General features: G+C 45.8%; 1 protein-coding gene across 1 annotated transcript in view; it reads left to right on the top strand.

Moving 5' to 3' along the window:
• Positions 1-23,055, top strand: part of LOC129861435 (uncharacterized protein KIAA1755-like) — a 127,393-nt gene extending 104,338 nt beyond the window's left edge. The window contains exons 2-24 of the mRNA XM_055932817.1: positions 3,561-3,758; positions 3,988-5,431; positions 10,870-11,058; positions 11,155-11,278; positions 11,411-11,504; positions 11,891-11,977; positions 12,096-12,212; positions 14,781-14,879; positions 14,963-15,114; positions 15,515-15,653; positions 15,815-15,937; positions 16,099-16,293; positions 16,464-17,413; positions 17,575-17,824; positions 17,969-18,058; positions 18,169-18,393; positions 18,574-18,744; positions 18,983-19,160; positions 19,401-19,517; positions 19,622-19,873; positions 20,527-20,774; positions 20,898-20,991; positions 21,104-23,055. Coding sequence (XP_055788792.1) covers positions 3,561-3,758; positions 3,988-5,431; positions 10,870-11,058; positions 11,155-11,278; positions 11,411-11,504; positions 11,891-11,977; positions 12,096-12,212; positions 14,781-14,879; positions 14,963-15,114; positions 15,515-15,653; positions 15,815-15,937; positions 16,099-16,293; positions 16,464-17,413; positions 17,575-17,824; positions 17,969-18,058; positions 18,169-18,393; positions 18,574-18,744; positions 18,983-19,160; positions 19,401-19,517; positions 19,622-19,873; positions 20,527-20,774; positions 20,898-20,975 — 5,520 coding nt within the window. The 3' untranslated portion in view covers positions 20,976-20,991; positions 21,104-23,055. The remainder of the gene's footprint in view (positions 1-3,560; positions 3,759-3,987; positions 5,432-10,869; positions 11,059-11,154; positions 11,279-11,410; positions 11,505-11,890; positions 11,978-12,095; positions 12,213-14,780; positions 14,880-14,962; positions 15,115-15,514; positions 15,654-15,814; positions 15,938-16,098; positions 16,294-16,463; positions 17,414-17,574; positions 17,825-17,968; positions 18,059-18,168; positions 18,394-18,573; positions 18,745-18,982; positions 19,161-19,400; positions 19,518-19,621; positions 19,874-20,526; positions 20,775-20,897; positions 20,992-21,103) is intronic.
• Positions 23,056-23,228: the final 173 nt, after the last annotated feature.

Genomic DNA, 23,228 nt, shown 5'->3' on the forward strand with positions numbered 1-23,228 from the left:
TTCTATCTTCTTCAGGGGCAACAGAGCTTTTCCAAGACAATGATCCAACATTCATAAGATGAAAATCCCAAGTGTTTCCCAGCTAAAGTACATCATCTATTGTAAATAATCATGAGCCCACCACTGTTGGCTCGTTGATGTGTACCCAAAGGGTGTGTGTCTGAGGCTCTGAGCTGTGGCCCAGTCATGCGAGAAGTGTAATGACCGTTGTCTTTGGAGAGAACAAGAGGGAGTGTCCATGTTATATGCGGAACTGGTCCTTAGAATCCTAGAGCCTTTCCCGAGACTTGGGAGAGGCTTTTAGAGGAGTTCTAGTATCTGGTGTCAGACTTAGGGTTGCAAAGCTAATGGTACTTTACCAAAGTTACTGGAACATCTTCAGTAATTTCGGTACATAACAGAAAATCTATTGCAATCTATCGCAACTTTGGTCATTTATACTTGAATATTTTTTTTTTAAAGTACTAATATATACAGTAGTATTACATTTTTATACCTGTGTCCATTTTGTCCATGAGTTTCTAGTAGAAAGACCATATGGTTCTCTTCCAACTATTGACTTTTTTCAAAACTGCCACCAGTTTGATGCCAAAACATTGACAACAAATACATACTGACATAGTAAAATAAATAAAGGTGTGTAACAAAAATATATAAAGAGTATTTCATGCTAAAACCCTCATATTAAACACCAACGGTATTCACTAAGTTGATATTTAGGATAATATTTTACAGTTTTGTCAGTTAAATTTTTTAAATCATCTAATTAGTTAGTTCATATATTTTACATGTGATAAGGCCACACAGAGGGCCAAAGATAATTACAGACACCTGTAAATCGATTACATGTTAACTTCGAAAGTTTCCAGTGATATGTCCTGCCTTTGCAACCCTCGACAGACTGTTACATAAAAGTGTACAAATCGAGCAGTCAGAGTGCAGATTGGGTTACTGGGTGCAGAGGTTAGTGAAAGGGTAGGTTTTTCTCCTGAACACCATAGACTAGCAGATGTTTTAACTGAGAGCTGGACGGGAAGTAGTCTAGTTAGCCAGGTGAGGTCTGAGGGGATCGATCTGGTCACATCCTGATACGCCCAGACCCTCTCTCCACCTCCACACCACAGCTGGGATACATTGAGTTATGTGGCGTGATCTGTGGAATGATCACAGTGGTATTTCTCTATTCAAAATAAAATGAACAGAGATTCATGTAGGCAACATATTTTCACATTGAGGAAACAGATGTAGCCTATTGTTGATAAAATCGCTTCATTACATTTTGCATATTTATTGAAATGCCTACTCTTTGTTGAAATATAATTGAACATCAAGAGGGTGGTGTCTAGTAGCATTTTCTAGTCATTATATCCCTGCAATTATATTGAAACCAGACTATGTAACTTGGCAAGGCATTGTAACCACATTGCACCAGAAACCACATAACAATGTTTTCTCCCACAGAGGCTATCTATTGAGATGAGAAACACGCACATGTACATTTACCTCCCACACCCAACACATGGCCTTCACAAAGCTAAATTAAGCAGGGCCTAAAATGGGTGATGGGCCACTCTGATGAGATCAGAGAGAATGTGAAACCATAAACCAGGCCTCTTCTCTAGCAGAGACCCCCAGTCTGTTTATGGATAATTGGTATCTGCCTATATGATTCTTATGCTGCTCAATGTCTCCCGTGATACTGTAGCCACCCTGACATCCACAGCAACTTTGCCCTCGTGTTGTCAACATCTGTCTCTGGTGAGCGGTTATTGGGTCGTGCTGTATGAAGGGGAAAAAAGGTGGGGTCTGACATCTTATTGGAACAATACTGAAGGATGCCAGGATCAGAGGATAGCAGACAATGGTGACTGTGTATTTTATGACCTTAAGGGATGCAGTGCTGCTTTTGGATGTTCAAATCAGCGATATATGACACCGTAGCCTTCAGAAAGTATTCACACCCCTTGACTTTTTCCACATTTTGTTGTGTTACAGCCTGAATTTAAAATTGATTAAATTGAGATGATTTGTCACTGACCTACACACAATACCCCATAATGTCAAAGTGGAATTATGTTTTTACACATTTTTACAAATTAATAAAAAATGAAAAGCTGAAATGTGTTGAGTCTATAAGTATTCAAACTATTTGTTATGGCAAGCCTAAATAAGTTCACAAGTAAAAATGTGCTTAACAAGTCACATAATAAATTGCATGAACTCGCTCTGTGTGCAATAATAGTGTTTAACAGGATTTTTGAATGACTACCTGATTTCTGTACACCACACATACAATTATCTAAAGGTCCCTCAGTTGAGCAGAGAATTACAAACACAGATTCAACCACAAAGACTAGGGAGGTTTTCCAACGCCTAGCAAAGAATGGCACCTATTGGTAGATGGGTAAAAAAAAAAGCTGACAAATCCCGTTGAGCATGGTGAAGTTATTAATTACACTTTGGATGGTGTATCAATGCACCGAGTTACATCAAATATACAGGCGTCCTTCCTAACTCAGTTGCCAGAGAGTAAGAAAACCACCCAGGGATTTCACCATGAGGCCAATAGTGACTTCAAAACAGTTAAAACAGAGTTTAATGGCTGTGATATGAGAAAACTGAGGATGGATCAACAACATTGTAGTTACTCCACAATACTAACCTAATTGACATAGTGAAAAGAAGGAAGCCTGTACAGAATTTAATATTCCAAAACATGCATCCTGTCTGCAACAAGGCACTACAGGAATACTGAAAAAAATGTGGCAAAGCAATTCTATTTTTGTCCATAATATAAATTGCTATGTTTGGGGCAAATCCAATACAACACATTACTGTGTACCACTCTCCATATTTTCAAGCATAGTGGTGACTGCATCATGTTATGGGTATGCTTGTAATCATTGAGGAATGGGGAGTTTTCAGGATAAAAAAGAAACAGAATGGAGCTAATTACAGGCAAAATCCTAGAGGAAAACCTGGTTCAGTCTGCTTTCCACCAGACACTGGCAGATGAATTCACATTTCAGCATGACAATAACCTAAAACACAATGCCAAATTGACACTGGAGTTGCTTACCAAGAAGACAGTGAATGTTCCTGAGTGGCCGAGTTACAGTTTTAACTTAAATCTACTGGAAAATCTATGGCAAGACCTGAAAATGGTCTACAACCCATTTGACAGAGCTTGAAGATTTTTGATAAGAATAATGGGCAAATGTTTCACAATCCAGGTGTGGAAAGAGACTCGCAGCTTTAATCGCTGCCTAAGGTGCGTCTACAAAGTATTGACCCAGGGGTGTGAATACTAAATGAGACATTGCAAAATTGTATGAAAACAGGTTTCCACTTTGTCATTATGGTGTATTGTGTGTAGATGGGTTAGATCTTTTTTTTTTTTTAATCCATTTTGAATTCAGGCTGTAACACAACAAAATGTGGAATACTCCTGCCTGTATCTAATCTTTATCTTTAGCTTTTCTTGGTCATTTTCTTTGTTGTTGTTGAATATTTAAATTGTTTGTGCTGACCTTTGTTTGTGCTGTCTCTTATGTTAATAGAACACTGAGTCTCTGGACGGGTCCATCCAGAACACTCTCTCAGCCCTCTTTCCCCCCTTCGAGGCCACAGCCCCCACCGTCCTGAGCCAGCTCTTCCAGGTAATAGAGGAACGTTTCCGTGGAGACGCCCTCAAGTGTCTACTGGACTTCCTCATCCCGGCCAAACACATCCTTGAGAGTGTTCAGCAGGCTGCCTGTGTGAGTCAACAACCTCAGAGCTATACTCATCAACACAGATGCACAGCTATACAAAAAAATACATACTGTAACAGTTTACCATACACACCTACAGGCTCAAATAACGACCACCTATGCAGTTAGCTCAATTACAAAGTTTGCAACTGCCTTCAACTCCTCTCTGTCTTGTACTGCTAATTGTAAAGACAAATTAAATGTTAAAGAAATGTCTGTCATTTTCTCCCGTCAGGCCCAGTACTCTGATGTGGTGTTCTGCTGTGAGGGCTGGCCTCTGTGTCTGCATGAGAAGGTGGTGATCCAGCTGGCCCCGATCAACCCCCTATTTCTGTGCCCAGGGGACTTCTACTTGCAGGTTGCTCCCTTCTCTGAGCAGGCCGCCCGCATCGTGGTCCGGAGCCTGCTGGAGGACGGACAGGATCAGGTGGTGGAGGTGGAGGAGACACCCATCCCTGAGACCTCCTACCCCTGCATCTTCTCTGAGGACTGGCTAGGGGAGATCAACCAAGGCCGCCACGGTACTCCACTTAGCCACTGTGTCCTCTCCACAGACCAGGGCATGGTGAAGGTGCCATGGGCGCAGGTGACTCTCCCTGAGTTTGTGGATAAACCCAGAACTATGGCCTCATCATCTGTTTCTCCGGCTGCTGTTCAACAGGAGGTAGTGGCAGGGCCTGGGCCCTCATTGGTCCTGCCTCACCCTGCACCTGCATACTCTGTGGAGACTAGGATCTCTCCTGCTAAACATGGCATTGCGGTGTCGCTGCGTCTGGTGGACAGTAATTGCTCCCGGCTGGTTAAGGTGGATCAGGATGGGCCTATGGCTAAGCCCATAGGCTGGGTGTCTCCCAACACATGGGACAGCCGCAGCAACAACACCTCTGAGGTTGAGGGGGAATACGTGGACTTGGTGGAGTTCACTAACAAGAAAGAAGCATTGCTCCTCAGTGGGGCTCACAGTCACAAACGCCCCAGAGCGCTCATGTCTAGGCCTGTTCCACTTAACAGGCCTGGTGTCCCTCTGGCTCCAGCCCTGCCTCTGAACTTGGCCCAAGCCCTGGCCCCCAACCAGCCCCTCAGGGAACCCTTACACTGCGGCCGGACCATCCGGTCCTCCGAGGAGCCCCCCTGCACCCCTTGCATGAGGAGAAGAATGGGCCAGGTGTCCAAAGCACAGGAGCTCAGGTGCCGATACAGGGAGTCTTACCATTCAGCACTGCAGAACCCTGTTACCTTTGAGAAAGACAATACACTGAATACACTGGCGGTTCTGGAGGAGGCTAGTCCATGTGAGGGGAGGCTGGGACTAGAGGGTAAAGAACTATGTCCTGGTGTCTCCCAGCAGTGCTGCCATCCAGACCCAGGACATCATGACCAGATTCCCCCTGTTAGCACTGTTACCTGTAGGGAGTCTGGAGAAAGTTACACTATATCCAGTGGAATTTTACAAGGCCTGAGTGACACTATAGAGAATGATGGGAGATGTCCCTCTTCTCTGTCGACCACTGTTGTGGACACATCAGAGAAGTGTGAAGTAATGATACAAGGAAGAAAAATTAGGAGGGATATTGTCTCGTCTGCAGAGAAGATTCCCAGCTTACATGTAGTGCAATGTAAAAACGCCACAGCTTTTGGACTGGTTTCCCCAAAGATGAACAGGCGGAGACTGCCCAAAGGTAAGAGATCTACAGCATGAAATATGTTTCTTATTCTGTAATATATAAAGGGGATTTTTTTAAACACAATTGTTTAAAAATGAATGGCCCCGGAGGATGGCTGCCATTTTACGGGCTCTTAAGTGCTATTGTGTATGTTTTTTCGCGTTATTTGTAACTTATTTTGTACATAATGTTTCTGCTACCGTCTCTTATGACTGAAAAGAGCTTCTGGAAATCAGGACAGCAATTACTCACCTCGTACTGGATGAAGATTTTTTCTTTAAAACCTCTTAAGGATCCGCCCCTTTTTTCAATTTTCGCCTAAAATGACATACTCAGATCTAACTCCCTGAAGCAGGGATACGCATATTCTTGGTATAATTTGAAAGGAAATACTTTGAAGTTTGTGGAAATGTGAAAGGAATGTAGGAGAATATAACACAATAGATCTGGTAAAAGATAATACAAAGAAAAAAACAACCGTTCTTTTGTATTTATTTTGTTACAATCATCTTTGAAATGCAAGAGAATTTATTTAAAAAAAATGTATTTTACCTTTATTTAACCAGTTCGGCTAGCTGAGAACAAGTTCTCATTTACAACTGCGACCTGGCTTAGACAAAGGAAAGCTGTGCGACACAAACAACAACACAGAGTTACCCATGGAATAAACAAACATACAATCAACAATACAATAGAAAAAGTATATATACAGTGTGTGCAAATGAGGTAGGATAAGGGAGGTAAGGCAATAAATAGGCCATAGTGGCAAAATAATTACAATATAGAAGTTAAACACTGGAGTGATAGATGTGCAGAAGATGAACGTGCTAGTAGAGATACCGGGGTGCAAAGGAGCAAAATAAATAAATAAAATAAATAACAGTATGGGGATTGGATTGGCTATATACAGATGGGCTATGTACAGGTGCAGTGATCTGTGAGCTGCTCTGACAGCTGGTGTTTAAAGCTAGTGAGGGAGATATGAGTCTCCAGCTTCAGTGATTTTTTGCAGTTCGTTCCAGTCATTGGCAGCATAGAACTAGAAGCAAAGGCAGCCAAAGGAGGAATTGACTTTGGGGGTGACCAGTGAAATATACCTACTGGAGCGCGTGCTATGAGTGGGTGCTGCTATGGTGTCCAGTGAGCTGAGATAAGGCAGGGCTTTACCTAGCAAAGACTTATAGATGACCTGTAGCCAGTGGGTTTGGCAACGAATATGAAGCGAGGGCCAGCCAACGAGAGCATACAGGACGCAGTGGTGGGTGGTATATGGGGCTTTGGTGACAAAACGGATGGCACTGTGATAGACTGCATCCAATTTGCTGAGTAGAGTGTTGGAGGCTATTTTATGAATGACATCGCCGAAGTCAAGGATCGGTAGGATGGTCAGTTTTACGAGGGTATGTTTGGCAGCATGAGTGAAGGATGCTCTGTTGCGAAATAGGAAGCCGATTCTAGATTTAATTTTGGATTGGAGATGCTTAATGTGAGTCTGGAAGGAGAGTTTACCGTCTAACCAGACACCTAGGTATTTGTAGTTGTCCACAAATTCTAAGTCAGAACCGCCCAGAGTAGTGATGCTGGTCGGGCGGGCAGGTGTGGGCAGCGATCGGTTGAAGAGCATGCATTTATTTTTACTTACATTTAAGAGCAGTTGGAGGCCACAGAAGGAGAGTTGTATGGCATTGAAGCTCGTCTGGAGGTTAGTTAACAGAGTGTCCAAAGAAGGGCCAGAAGTATACAGAAAGAAAGGCCACAATGTATTATTCCAGCCCAGGTGCAATTTAGATTTTGGCCACTAGATGGAAGCAGTGTATGTGCAAAGTTTTAGATTGATCCAATGAACCCTTGCATTTCTGTTAACAATGTTGTATCAAGACTGCCCTAATGTGCCTAATTTGTTTATTACTAACTTTTCATGTTCAAAATTGTGCATTCTCCTCAAACAATAGCATGGTATTCTTTCACTGTAATAGCTACTGTAAATTGGACAGTGCAGTTAGATTAACTAGAATTTAAGCTTTCTGCCAATATCAGATATGTCTATGTAACTGTTCTTGTTACTTACAACCTCATGGTAATCACATTAGCCTATGTTAGCTCAACCGTCCCGTGGAATGGACACCGATCCCGAAGAAGTTTTAACGATTCGGACGCGAAGGATTTACTTCAGACACCCGACAAGGCCCACATCTCCATCATTCGCAGGAGAAAGAGACGAAGATATCGGGAACGTAGGTCGGGGAGCCTTGTTTTTTTAATTGTATTTTTATTTCACCTTTATTTAACGAGGTAGGCCAGTTGAGAACAAGTTCTCATTTACAACTGCGACCTGGCCAAGATAAAGCAAAGCAGTGTGACCAAAACAACACATAGTTACACATGGGATAAACAAACAAATAACACAATAGAAAAAAAAATCTGTATACAGTGTGTGCAAATGAAGTAAAGAGGTTAGGCAATAAATAGCCCAATAGTGGCAAAGTAATTCCAATTTAGCAATTTACACTGGCGTGATATCTGTGCAGATGAGGATGTACAAGTAGAAATACTGGTGAGCAAAAGAGCAGAAAACAAAAACAAATATGGTGATGAGGTAGGTAGTTGGTAGGATAGGCTATTTACAGATGGGCAGCGATCGGTAAGCTTGTAAGGAGCATACGGCAAGTGGGTAATTTGCCTCTACCATCAGTCCTATGAGCCAATGTATAATCATTGGATAGCAAAACAGATGCGCTACGATCACAAATATCCTACCAACGGGACATTAAAAACTGTAATATCTTTTGTTTCACCGAGTCGTGGCTGAACGACGACATGGATAAAGTACAGCTGGCGAGGTTTATGCAGCATCGGCAAGATAGACCAGCTGCCTCCCTTAAGACAAGGTCGTGGCGGCCTGTGTATATTTGTAAACAACAGCTGGTGCATGAAATCTAATACTAAGGAAGTCTCGAGGCTTTGCTCACCTGAGGTAGAGTATCTCATGACAAGCTGTAGACCACACTATTTACCAAGTTTTCATCTATATTTTTCGTAGCTGTCTATTTACCACCACAAACCGATGCTGGCACTAAGTCCACACTCAATGAGCTGTATAAGGCCATAAGCAAACAGGAAAACGCTCATCCAGACGTGGCGCTCCTAGTGGCCTCAGACTTTAATGCAGGGAAACTTAAATCCATTTTTACCTCATTTCTACCAGCATGTTAAATGTGCAACCAGAGGGAAATAAACTCTGGACCACCTTTACTCCACAAACAGAGACGTGTACAAAGCTCTCCCTCGCCCTCCATTTGGCAAATCTGACCACAATTGTATCCTCCTGCTTCATGCTTACAAGCAAAAACTAAAGCAAGAAGCACCAGTGACTCGGTCAATAAAGAAGAGGTCAGATGACGCAGATGCTAAACTTCAGGACTGTTTTTCTAGCACAGACTGGAATACGTTACAGGATTCTTCCAATGGCATTGAGGAGTACACCACATCAGTCACTGGCTTCATCAATAAGTGCATCGATGACATTGTCCCCACAGTGACCATACCTACCCCAACCAGAAGCCATGGATTACAGGCAACATCCGCTCTGAGTTAAAGGGTAGTGCTGCCGCTTTCAAGGAGCGGGACTCTAACCCGGACGATTATAAGAAATCCCTCTACGCCCGCAGATGAACCATCAAACAGGCAAAGTGTTAATACAGGACTAAGATTGAAATGTACTACACCAGCTCCAACGCTCGTCGGATGTGACAGGGCTTGCAAACTATTACAGACTACAAAGGGAAGCACAGCTGCGAGCTGCCAATTGACACAAGCCTACCAGCCGAGCTAAATTACTTCTATGCTCGCTTCGAGGCAAGCAACACTGAAGCATGCATGAGAGCATCAGTTGTTCCGGAAAACTGTGTGATCCTGCTCTCCGTAGCTGATGTGAGTAAGACCTTTAATAAACAGGTCAACATTCACAAGGCTGCGGGGCCAGACAGATTACCAGGACAAGTGCTCCAGGCATGTGCTGACCAACTGGCAGGTGTCTTCACTCACATCTGTAGCCATGAAGTGCTTTGAAAGTCTCGTCATGGCTCACATCAACACCATTATCCCAGAAACACAAAACCCACTCCAATTTGTATACCGCCCCAACAGATCCACAGATGATGCAATCTTTATTGCACTCAACACTGCCCTTTCACCACCTGGAAAAAAGCAACACCTATGTGAGAATGCTATTCATTGACTACAGCTTAGCGTTCAACACTATAGTGCCCTCAAAGCTAATCACTTAGCTAAGAACCGTGGGACTCAACACCTCCCTCTGCAACTGGATCCTGGACTTCCTGACGGGCCAGGTGGTAAGAGTAGGTAACCTCTCCCCTGCTGATCCTCAACACGGGGGCCCCTCAGGGGTGCATGCTCAGTCCCCTCCTGTACTCCGTGTTCACCCATGACTGCATGGCCAGGCATGACTCCAACACCATCATTAAGTTTGCCGACGACACAACAGTGCTAGGCCTGATCACCGACCACAATGAGACAGCCTATAGGGAGGAGGTCAGAGACCTGGCCGTGTGGTGCCAGGGTAACAACCTCTCCCTCAACGTGATCAAGACAAAAGAGATGATTGTGGACTATAAGAAAAGGAGGAAAGAGCACGCCCCCATTCTCATCGACTTTGTAGTGGAGCAGGTTGAGAGATTCAAGTTCCTTGGTGTTCACCTCACCAACAAACTATCATGGTCCAAACACACCAAGACAGTCGTGAAGAGGACACGACAAAGCCTATTCCCCCTCAGGATACTGAAAAGATTTGGCATGGGTCCTCAGATCCTTAAAAAGTTCTACAGCTGCACCATCGAGAGCATCCTGACTGGTTGCATCACTGCCTGGTATGGCAACTGCTCAACCTCCGACTGCAGAGGGTAGTACGTACGGCCCAGTACATCACTGGGGCCAAGCTTCCTGCCATCCAGGACCTCTATACCAGGTGGTGTCAGAGGAAGGCCCGACAAATTGTCAAAGACTCCAGCCACCCTAGTCATAGACTGTTTTCTCTGCTACCACATGGCAAGCGGTATCTGAGCACCAAGTCTAGGTCCAAAAGGCTTCTTAACAGCTTCTACCCCAAGCCAAAAGAGTCCTGAACAGCTAATCGAATGGCTACCCAGACTATTTGCATGGTCCCCCCCACCCCCTCTTTTACGCTGCTGCTACTCTCTGTTTATTATCTATGCATAGTCACTTTAACTCTACCTATATGTACATATTACCGCAATTATTTTTGCCTTATCTATTTTTTTACTGAACACTTATTTTTCTTACAACTGCATTGTTGGTTAAGGGCTTGTAAGTAAGCATTTCACTGTAAAGTCTACACCTGTTGTATTCGGCACATGTGACAAATAACATTTGATTTGATTTATTACATCCCTCTGTATCATCCTTCCTCTCTAAAGATGTCTCCCAGGCTCGCCAACCCTCTATGCCTGTTAGAAACGGACAACAGACCCCTACACCGGCCCCTCTCCCTGAGACAACCCAGCAGCCTCCGGGTCACTATGCTGTTTCCAGGTCTAAGGTCCAGGCACCAGACTCAGCGGAACCCAGCACTCACCCCCTCCAGATGGGAATAGCATGTCTTACTGGTATGGAAACCCCCTTACATGATTTGCCTTAGAGACAGAGGTGGATGACATCTCTGTTCAGTGAAAGATCCTCATGTTCCCCTCTCCCATATTTAGGTGGCAGAGACAGGACAGGTCGGTTGGTGGTTGAGGTGTACGGAGACCAGGAAGGATGGAGATCTCCTTCAGTGTCTAGTCTAGAACTCTGCAAACTGCTGCTCTACCTCCACTCTGTAATCAGGTATATATGCATTGTGCATTGTGGTTCAGGCTACAGAGGTTTTTAACCTCAATGGGTTTTACCTGGTTAAAAAAAGGTTAAAGAAAATATGAAATAAAAATAATTCATTGTTTTCATCTTCATATTTTCTAGGAGAGAACTGAGAGAACTTGGACTGACACTAGTTATTGATGCTCGGCAGAATCCACCTCCATCACAGTTCAATAAGGCCTTGCTGATGCTTCAGGTAAGAAAGACTTGACATCTTCCTGGTCATATTGGGATCTGCACTACACAAAATCACATCAAGAGGATAGCAACTTGCTAAAAATTATACTGAACTCAACTAAACTTTTCCCTCTGTTTATTATTTTCTTCATTCCCCTGACTTGTGCTCAGCATTACCTGCAGGTCACAGGAGGTTGGTGGCACCTTAATTGGGGAGGACAGGCTCGTGGTAATGGCTGGAGCAGAATAGGTGGAATGGTATCAAATGCCATTCCATTCCCTCTGTTCCACCCATTATTATGAGCCATCCTCCCTTCAGCAGCCTCCACTGCTGCAGGTATAGGCTAATGCATTTACTGATAACTATTTATTGCTGTGAGGTCTCATATTTTGAGAATGTTACAGGAGCAGATTCCCCATGCAGTACACAGTGTCCTTATCCTGGTGGAGAAAGAGAGCTGCCATCGCCCAGAGAAACGTCCTGGACAACAGGTCAGATCTGAATCAAGGGTTTCCTCTAATGATTTCCATCAGGCTTATCATTTCATGAACAGTTACTGTATTTATTCTGGGAGAATTGCTGTCTGATGTCACTGACTCTCACTGACAGATTGATGTAGTGACATCACTGAAGGCGTTGCAACAGCTGGTGGAGGGGAGCCAGTTGACCTACGGCCTAGAGGGCACCCTGCTCTACAGCCACCAGGACTGGCTGCAGCTCCATCAGGTAGGCCCCTAGAGGACACCCTGCCCTAGAGCCACCAGGACTGGCTGCAGCTCCATCAGGTAGGCCCCTAGAGGACACCCTGCCCTAGAGCCACCAGGACTGGCTGCAGCTCCATCAGGTAGACCCCTAGAGGACACCCTGTCCTACAGCCACCCGGACTGGCTGCAGCTCCATCAGGTAGACCCCTAGAGGACAGCCTGCCCTACAGCCACCCGGACTGGCTGCAGCTCCATCAGGTAGACCCCTAGAGGGCACCCTGCTCTACAGCCACCAGGACTGGCTGCAGCTCCATCAGGTAGACCCCTAGAGGACACCCTGCCCTACAGCCACCAGGACTGGCTGCAGCTCCATCAGGTAGACCCCTAGAGGACAGCCTGCCCTACAGCCACCCGGACTGGCTGCAGCTCCATCAGGTAGACCCCTAGAGGACAGCCTGCCCTACAGCCACCCTGACTGGCTGCAGCTCCATCAGGTAGGCCCCTAGAGGACACCCTGCCCTACAGCCACCAGGACTGGCTGCAGCTCCATCAGGTAGACCCCTAAAGGACACCCTGCCCTACAGCCACCCGGACTGGCTGCAGCTCCATCAGCTAGACCCTTAGAGGACACCCTGTCCTACAGCCACCAGGACTGGCTGCAGCTCCATCAGGTAGACCCCTAGAGGACACCCTGCCCTAGAGCCACCAGGACTGGCTGCAGCTCCATCAGGTAGACCCCTAGAGGACACCCTGTCCTACAGCCACCCTGACTGGCTGCAGCTCCATCAGGTAGACCCCTAGAGGACAGCCTGCCCTACAGCCACCCGGACTGGCTGCAGCTCCATCAGGTAGACCCCTAGAGGGCACCCTGCTCTACAGCCACCAGGACTGGCTGCAGCTCCATCAGGAAGACCCCTAGAGGACACCCTGCCCTACAGCCACCAGGACTAGCTGCAGCTCCATCAGGTAGACCCCTAGAGGACAGCCTGCCCTACAGCCACCCGGACTGGCTGCAGCTCCATCAGGTAGACCCCTAGAGGACAGCCTGCCCTACAGCCACCCTGACTGGCTGCAGCTCCATCAGGTAGGCCCCTAGAGGACACCCTGCCCTACAGCCACCAGGACTGGCTGCAGCTCCATCAGGTAGACCCCTAGAGGACACCCTGCCCTACAGCCACCCGGACTGGCTGCAGCTCCATCAGGTAGACCCTTAGAGGACACCCTGTCCTACAGCCACCAGGACTGGCTGCAGCTCCATCAGGTAGACCCCTAGAGGACACCCTGTCCTACAGCCACCAGGACTGGCTGCAGCTCCATCAGGTAGACCCCTAGAGGACACCCTGCCCTACAGCCACCCGGACTGGCTGCAGCTCCATCAGGTAGACCCCTAGAGGACACCCTGTCCTACAGCCACCCTGACTGGCTGCAGCTCCATCAGGTAGACCCCTAGAGGACAGCCTGCCCTACAGCCACCCGGACTGGCTGCAGCTCCATCAGATAGACCCCTAGAGGGCACCCTGCTCTACAGCCACCAGGACTGGCTGCAGCTCCATCAGGTAGACCCCTAGAGGACAGCCTGCCCTACAGCCACCCGGACTGGCTGCAGCTCCATCAGGTAGACCCCTAGAGGACACCCTGCCCTACAGCCACCCGGACTGGCTGCAGCTCCATCAGGTAGACCCCTAGAGGACAGCCTGCCCTACAGCCACCCTGACTGGCTGCAGCTCCATCAGGTAGGCCCCTAGAGGACACTCTGCCCTACAGCCACCAGGACTGGCTGCAGCTCCATCAGGTAGACCCCTAGAGGACACCCTGCCCTACAGCCACCCGGACTGGCTGCAGCTCCATCAGGTAGACCCTTAGAGGACACCCTGCCCTACAGCCACCCGGACTGGCTGCAGCTCCATCAGGTAGACCCTTAGAGGACACCCTGCCCTACAGCCACCCGTACTGGCTGCAGCTCCATCAGGTAGACCCCTAGAGGACAGCCTGCCCTACAGCCACCCGGACTGGCTGCAGCTCCATCAGGTAGACCCCTAGAGGACACCCTGTCCTACAGCCACCAGGACTGGCTGCAGCTCCATCAGGTAGACCCTTAGAGGACACCTTGTCCTACAGCCACCAGGACTGGCTGCAGCTCCATCAGGTAGACCCCTAGAGGACACCCTGCCCTACAGCCACCAGGACTGGCTGCAGCTCCATCAGGTAGACCCCTAGAGGACACCCTGTCCTACATTCACCAGGACTGGCTGCAACTCCATCAGGTAGACCCTTAGAGGACACCCTGCCCTAGAGCCACCCGGACTGGCTGCAACTCCATCAGGTAGACCCTTAGAGGACACCCTGCCCTAGAGCCACCCGGACTGGCTGCAACTCCATCAGGTAGACCCTTAGAGGACACCCTGCCCTACAGCCACCCGGACTGGCTGCAACTCCATCAGGTAGACCCTTAGAGGACACCCTGCCCTACAGCCACCCGGACTGGCTGCAACTCCATCATGTGGGACAGTTAGAGCAGTAGACAGACACTAGAGAACTCTTGTTTGTTGTTTTGCTTTGATGTCTGATGAACAGTATATTTGTCTTTCAGAAACTTCATCCCTTCATGTCAGATCTCCAGGAGGCTTCAGGTTTGCTACTGAATGCCATCAGAAAACTAGAGGGAGGTCGTAAGATTGACAAAGTGCAGGTAATGAATTTAACCTGGACTTTGACGACACTATATTACTGAAAACATGTTGGATTGGAAACCCATCTCTCCATGTGTGGCAGGATGTACAGAGGTGTATTCTAGAACAGAGAACGCTGATGAAGGATGTTCTGGAGGACAGCCGGTTGGTCGCTCTGCAAAGGGAGGGCGGAGCCATGCTGTCCAGGCTGAGGAGGGAGAGTGACCTCAGATACTCTCACTGTGAGGATTACAGGTATACGTTTTTTATTATTTTTTATTATTGAACCTTTATTTAACTGGACAAGTCAGTTAAGAACAAATTCTTATTTACAATGACGGCCTACCCCGGCCAAACCCGGACGACGCTGGGCCAATTGTGTGCCGCCCTATGGGACTCCCAATCACGGCCGGATGTGATACAGCCTGGATTTGAACTAGGGCAGTCCCTGGTTCAAATCCAGGCTGTATCACATCCGGCCGTGATTGGGAGTCCCATAGTAACATCTCTTGACTGAGATGCAGTGCCTTAGACCGCTGCGCCACTCGGGAGACCACTACCTGTCACTGTTTAGTATGGCTGTGCCAATTGAGAGGCTCCTTCACAAAATTATTATCAATGTATTATTCCCTTGACCTCTGACCTCTCTGTACAGTGATGCTGTAGACTCTGTGACCAGTATGTACAACCATGTAGAAGAGCAAGCCCATATGCTGGTGCAAAGATCCAACATGTCCCTGGAGCACCTTGAATACCTACTTCAACTCAGAGAAATGGAGGGCCACTTCTCTAAGGTACATTCAGAGGCTCCTCATATACATACTGTATACCCGTTATGTAAGGTTCATCCAGGGGCTGTTCTTGTAAGAACGATTGCATGATGATAACTAACTGACTATATGACTACCCCATGTTTTGGGGGTATAACATTTTTATAATCCTCCTCCTCATGTAGATCAGGCAATGGTTTGATGCCGAAGGGGAACGGCGGTTGCTGGAGGCAGAATCGGTGGATGACTCCGAAGAAAAGGTTGCACATACTCTCCAGAGTTTCAGAGCATTCCTCTCTGAAGCCAATGTAAGTCCAACTTTCTCCATTCATTCTCTCTCCACCACACCACGGCAAAGTGTTGACACTGTTTCATACTTGTTTCATTGGAATCTACTTGGACAAGGAGGAATGGAAGTGCCCATGAAAGTCTTTTTTTTTTGTTTAATTTGTCTGTTACTATCTTTTAGGAGCAGAAGCACCAGGCTATGGTTCTGGTGACAGAGGCAGAGAAGATCCAGGGCCCATCTCCATACCCTGAGACTGAGGTGTTCAGGACCATGGTGTGCACTTTCAAGTCTGGCCTGGCTGACTCCCTCTCACGGGCAGAGAGGTGCTCCAGTGAGCTGGAGACTATGGTTTCTGTGTGCAGCTTCTGTGAACAGGTTGGTGGGATGGGTTTTTCCACAATTGCTGTTTACATCTCATATATAGCATATCATATTGATGTTGACATGTTGTAGGAATATAGGAAAAAGTAATGAAGCTTGAATGACTATCGCCTCTCAATGCTTCTTTCAGGTTTTTTAATAGGTATTCTGCATCTTTCTTCCAGGCTACTGAACTGGCCAAAGACTGCAGACAATACCTGGGCCAGGAGCAAGTTGGCAGACACCCAGAGACGGATGATATCTCTACACTCCAGATGTACCAGGAGAGCTTTGTTCAGTTCTCCCCAGATCGCTTCCAGGAGGTGAAGGCCCAGGCGTGTGCTCTGAGGGGCTCCAGAGGCATGCGGGTGTGGAACGTAGCCTGGCTCAAGTGTCAGGAGGTTAGGCAGCAACTGGAGGAGAGACTACAGGATGTGGAGAGGGCCTTGCGGAACACAGGCTCCTGGTATGAACAACATAGACATGGTGAGGATCAGGCCAGAGCACAGACAGTGACTCATCATGATAGAGCTCTGTTACTGCCCAGACCTGGTCCACCACACTGGTACAATCCCCCAACAGGCTCTATGGTGGAAAGGTATCATGGGATCTTGGAGAGCAGGAACAACTCTGTGACCTGCTGTAATATCAACTTCAAGCCTCAGAATAACAGACCTTGTAAAGGGTCAAAGGCCACCACCGTGCCGGCCTCTCCCTGTATCAAATCCATTAGGAGAGCGGAGAGGGATCCCAGCAGGAGAGAGGCCTGTCGAGGGAGGAGTGGAGAGGCCGCCACCCTTGTAGACTCACAGACGGTGGGCTGTGAGTGGTTCCCGTGGAAACATGGGGGCCTGGGCCGATCCATGAGCGAGGACTCGTGTGCAACCGCCATGTCCAGTCAGTCTGAGGCTCGGATCCAGACACAGTCCTGCTCCCACGGGCAACCTTCCTGCCGGATCCTGCAGGCTGCTCAGAAGTTCCAGATCTCACGGCATGGCAGCTTCTGCTCAGCAGTGTCCTGTAGTGGCCAGGAGAGGGCAGAGAAGGCCTCTTCAAGGAATACTAGCTCATCAGTGAGAAGGTGTGAGGGAACAACATCTCTGGCAAGTCCAGAGGAGAACGCTGGCAGTGTTATGTGAGTTACTTATTGTATTTTTATCCTTCTGTGCTTTTTCTGTCTCTAAGCTTGCACTGCAGTGGCAGAGGTACATTACAGTATTGCATTATTTTTTCAGAGGACTCAACATGATAGCTTGTGTTTGGCTGTGTTGTTGGTGTAACTTTATATCTCTGTAGGAAGCTGCAGAGGATCATGGAGGAACTGCTGTTAACAGAAAGGGAGTATGTGCGTTCCCTGGGCTACATCCTGATGCATTACCTCCCCCTACTGGAGAGGACTGACGTGCCCCAGGACCTGCGGGGCAAACGTGGAGTGATATTTGGAAACCTGGAGAAGCTGTATGACTTCCACGGCCATTTCTTCCTCAGGGAGCTGGAGGCCTGTCAGACAGAACCCTTAGGAGTGGCTCGTTGCTTCCTAAGATACGTGAGTTACAGTTCACCTGCTCATGTCTCTTAATTTACATTTTCTACATGTTAAGCTTGAGTTCTATAACTCTGTTGATTTGTTACTGAAGTTGATACCTTGAATATTCCTGTTGTGACTGTAAACTCTCCCCCCTATATCCAGAGAGAAAGTTTAGGCCTTTATGCTCTCTACAGTAAGAACAAGCCTCAGTCAGATGCCTTAATCCTTCACCATCGCCATGACATCTTCAAGGTGAGGCACTCCCATCAATGCTCAATGTCAAGGATCAATGGTCAATTCCTATCAATGCTCACTCCATCCCTCCTGTGACCAATTCTCTGTGCCATCTCCTCCCACTCCAGAGGAAGCAGCAGGAGCTGGGGGACCACATGGACCTGTCCTCCTACCTGCTGAGGCCCATCCAGAGGATCAGTAAGTACAGCCTGCTGCTGCAGGACATGCTGGGGGTATGTGGGCCTCAGAGAGACAGGGACAGGGAAGAGCTCCAGGCTGCAGCCGATGTGATCCGCTTCCAGATGCGTCATGGCAATGACCTCCTCACCATGGACGCCATCCAGGACTGTGACGTAAGTTTACCAACCAAATCATAACAATCTCCAAAATAATGTGTAACTTATGAACAGCTGTCTAAATGTGAGGGAAATGTGGGCGTATAAGGGGAAAATGATCGCCTATTACTGTATAAACACTATCAAGGATTTACAAGAAAAACATGGATGTCTTTTTCTCCACTCCTACCCCTCCAGGTGAATCTGAAGGAGCAGGGCCAGCTGATTCGCCAGGATGAGTTCATCGTGTTCTTCAGAAAGAAGAAGTGCTTCCGCCATATCTTCCTCTTCCAGGATCTCATTCTTTTCAGCAAGACGAAGAAGACAGATGTGGGCAATGATGTGTACATCTACAAACAGTCTTTCAAAGTGTGTATACAATATAAAGACATGTTTTACATGAACAACCGTAAAGGACCCCATTTTCAGAATAAATACTTTGTATTGTTTTCATTGTTCAACCAAAATAATGCAATCTTACCGGCCTTTATGTTTGCGAAACAAAGACCAAATCATCCAGCCCTTATGTTGAAATTGCTAACAGAAAGCAGTGTTTATTTAGCCTTTTGTCTTCTTTTGTCTTTCTTTCACTTCTGTTTCTGTCTAGACGTCTGATATTGGGATGACACATAACTCTGGAGAGAGTGGTCTGTGTTTTGAGATCTGGATCCGTAGGAGGAAGTCCCAGGACACGTACACTCTGAAGGCTGACAGGGCAGAGGTGAAGAAGTCTTGGACCAGAGACCTGGAGCAGATTCTCTGGGAACAAGCTGCCTACAGCAGAGGTTAATCCTCCATTCTGTATATGCCCTGTCAATCGCTATTCATGGGCTTTAATCAACTGTCTACTTCAAATGTGATTTTTAAGTCACAGACTTTATTTGTTTGTTCCTCTAGCCGACCTCAGTGTCTGTAATTATTGATATATTTTTTTTGGGGGGGGGGGGGTGTAATTGTGAACAAATACATCTTACTGATGTTTTGGTAAAAATGTGTTAGAGTGTGGTGTGTTTGGTGTGTTGTAGACCTGCGGATGCAGGAGAGGGTGTTCAATGGGATGGGGAGGAAACCTTTCATGGACATCCAGCCTAGTGAGGCTGCAATCTGTGACAGGGCTGTCAACTGTGTCCTGCTAGGAAGAGGTACTGTATAAAGTCCACAGCCAAGTCCCAAGTCCCATACCCATGAACTAACAACACAAACGCGTAATGTACTCACTGAATGAATTGTCTCTTTCCTTTGTCAGCCCCGGTGCCGTCTTGTCTACAAACAGATCTTGAATATCTCCGGCCCAACTCCATTGGTTCAGGCAGTAGTGCATCTACCTCCTGCAGCCACTCATCTTCCTCCTCTGGACGAGGTTCTTTACCTCCGGTTGGTTACCCTGGCAACCAGACACAAGGTGGGGAGGCCAATCATATTGTTCATTCTTTCCCGGCGACTGTGACGGAAGAGGACCTCAGTAATCATCATAATCACCAGAAACAAAACCATCTCAGTGAGTTTTCTTGTTCTTGGATGGTACATGATGACTACAGACTAAAACTAACAGACATACAGAACTTTACTCTTGATACATTGGCTTGCGAAAGTATTCACCCACTTTGGAATTTTTCCTATTTTGTTGCCTTATAACCTGGAATTAAAATAGATGTTTGGGGGGGTTGTGTCATTTGATTTGCACAACATGCCTACCACTTTGAAGATGCAAAATATTTTTTCTTGTGAAACACAGCTTATCAGAACATGTGTATATATACTGAGATCATGTGACAGATCATGTGACACTTAGATTGGACACAGGTGGACTTTATTTAACGAATTATGTGACTGAAGGTAATTGGTTGTACCAGATCTTATTCAGGGACTTCATAGCAAAGGGGGTGAATACATATGCACGCACCACTTTTGTATTTTTATTTTAAAGTTATTTTAAAGTATTTTTTTTCATTTCACTTCATCAATTTGGACTATTTTGTGTATGTCCGTTACATGAAATCCAAATAAAAATCTATTTAAATTACAGGTTGTAATACAACAAAATAGGAAAAACACCAAGGGGATGAATACTTTTGCAAGGCACTGTATGTGCAAGCATGTGTCTAAACCTGAGTGATGCCATATCTACATACCTTTCTGTTGATATTCCAGTGGGCTGCACAGATTCGTCAGGTGAGAGTACCAGTGTGTTCATAAGCTCGGAACGCAGCTGCCTCTCTGCTATTGGTGGAGAGGTGGAGGACTCGTCATCTGTCACGTCCCAGAGTTCCCAGTCCCACGTCAGCCAGAGAACAGCAGCACCCAGCCTCAAAAAGAACAGCTCACCTGCTACCATCAGGAAGAAGCCCTCCATCTCTCCCAAACCACCCGTGCTGGCTGCTCCACAGAGCCTGCAAAAGGTGTGGTGAAATGATGTGATCAAGACAGTAATTGGATCTAATTGTAAACCTTCATAAAAATGACACTGCACTCTTTCAAATGTATGAATTTAGTTACATTATGTATATTCCATCTCTATGAAGATCAAAGAAAACCGACGACCAGTACTTTCTTCACATGGCAAAGAAATGGTTGCTATAGGAAAATCAACAGAAGTTTAACCTGTGGATTCAACGGGTGAGTTGAAACCAAATACAGTACTTTTCATTGCCATGTACGGGGCATAGATGTGCAATGTAGTCATTTAACTTATTATGGGATTGATTTTCTTCCTGATGGTTTCATCCAGTCAGATTGATGGTGTAGCCTACTGAGAACGTCCTGTGGATCTCTGAGGAGTGATGATGGAGTGCAGTCAAGCTGACCATCCTGGCATGAAGAAGGTTTGAATTAAAAACGCTTTTGATAACAGATATAGTAACTAAGACCTCTAGTTGACAAGCACTGGAGAGAAAGTCACTTTTGTTTTTAAAAGAGCTACTGTATCTGGAATATTCTAGCTGAAATATCATGAAAATGAACACCTGATGAACTGTGGTTAGCTTAAAAGGTGTCCATTCATCTGATAATACTACTTGAACAACCACTTCTTTATCAGCTACTGCTTTAACTGAATGACTATGCGTTTGACATCATTGGCTCATAGAACTGACTTCCCTTTTTCTTGTAATATGATTGAAATCTCATCTATGAATTTCAATGTTGCAAATTTCTTTGGAACTGACACATCCTTCCCATGTGATGTTGACTCTCTTGATTACCACATTTTTACACATATTTAACACTGTTTATAATAACAATGTAGACATTGTCAAACAACTGGCGAAAGAAACAACAGTCTTGTCCCCATGAGTTTTCTCTGCAGGTTCAGGGCAACTTGTCAGTGGCATGCTTAGACATGATTTGCTACCCAGACAGGTAAATAGATTTGGGATGATTTATCCAGGGTCAAAATAAGCCCACTGACAGGTGGGAAGAGAAGCAGCAATATACATAGGCCGTGATTCAATCCAATCGCAGATTTGGACAATGCACCATTTAAGGTCATTTCGGATTGAGCCAACATATGCAGCGTTTACCGTGAATGTGGCCTCTGTGAACATGGGAATATTGCTTATAAAACATACATTGCGGAGAGATTGCGATCAGATTGAACCCCGGCCTTAATCTATTTTTTCCATTTGGACAGAAAGCTCTGTGAATATAATCTCTGGAAAGTGCGAACACCACTAACTGGCAATTATGTAAGGGTCCGTCTGGCATCATCAGAAGCCACCAATTTCTGACTGACTATTATCCGGTTCAGTCAACATTTTATTTTACAATACTGTCATTATAAAATATGTACATTATTGACTTCTTTCTATTCTTTTATTAGAAAAATGAATGAGCAACTTTGCTTCCTTTTTAAATGTCAATATGGTATGACATTCTTTGAATCCACTGTTACCAATGTTAGTTTTGTTCATTGTACACATTTCCCTTTTTCTTTTTTTGTTATGTTTTTTATATCCTGCTCAATGCAATGATTCTCACTGCAAAGCTATTTGATCAATGCCATTTTTGTAGACAATTGAGGACTTTTGCCTGTATTTCTCCAGCAGCTAGTTTGAACTGCAGCTCACCCTAATGTTGTGCAATTAGAAGAAATGGGAACAACTTCCTTCACTGGAAAATGAAACTTGCCACCTCAAAAGGTCATAGGTCATGACTAAACCTTGTGACCTGACTGACCGAGTATAGTCCTTTTGGTCAACACATAGCTATCGGTTAAACTGTCTGTATCAGATAATTAATAACACTGTTGTGTAGGCAAGTGGTTCCCAACTCCGGTCCTCCAGTACCTCCAACAGCAGACATTTTTATTGTAGTCCCGGACAAGCACACCTGATTTAGCTTGTCAACTAATCATCAGGCTCTCAATGAGTTGAATCAGTAATGTATGTTTGTCTGGGGCTACAACACAAATGTGTGCTGTTGTTGGTATTTCAGGACCAGAGTTGGGAACCAGTGGTGTAGGCTACCCTGCTGAACTGAACGCTCCTCTACCAGCTCCCTTCCACTGTCCTGAAAAGTCAAACATGGGTTAACTGCAGTGTCAGTGCACAGAACATGAGTATAAAAATGAGGCATTGAGATATTATTTATTTAAATGTGGGTTGTCATTTAATTATAACCTCTGTCTATGATATTAATATATGTTACAAAAAACAATATTGACATAAAAGGTTTATGCAAAAATGTGTTTGTTGTTATTTTATCTGAAGATTAGTAGAAAACTGTTGTAAAGTATTTATAGACCTCCATGCAAGTGTCAGGTCTGTGTGAGTCATTGTTACATATAGCAAGTTATACCATAGGCTGAATTTACAAACCTGCAGTTCACAATTCCATCTTTATGTAATGCAAGCCAC

The sequence above is a fragment of the Salvelinus fontinalis genome, chromosome 8 (assembly GCF_029448725.1).
Source record: "Salvelinus fontinalis isolate EN_2023a chromosome 8, ASM2944872v1, whole genome shotgun sequence".
NCBI lineage: Eukaryota > Metazoa > Chordata > Actinopteri > Salmoniformes > Salmonidae > Salvelinus > Salvelinus fontinalis.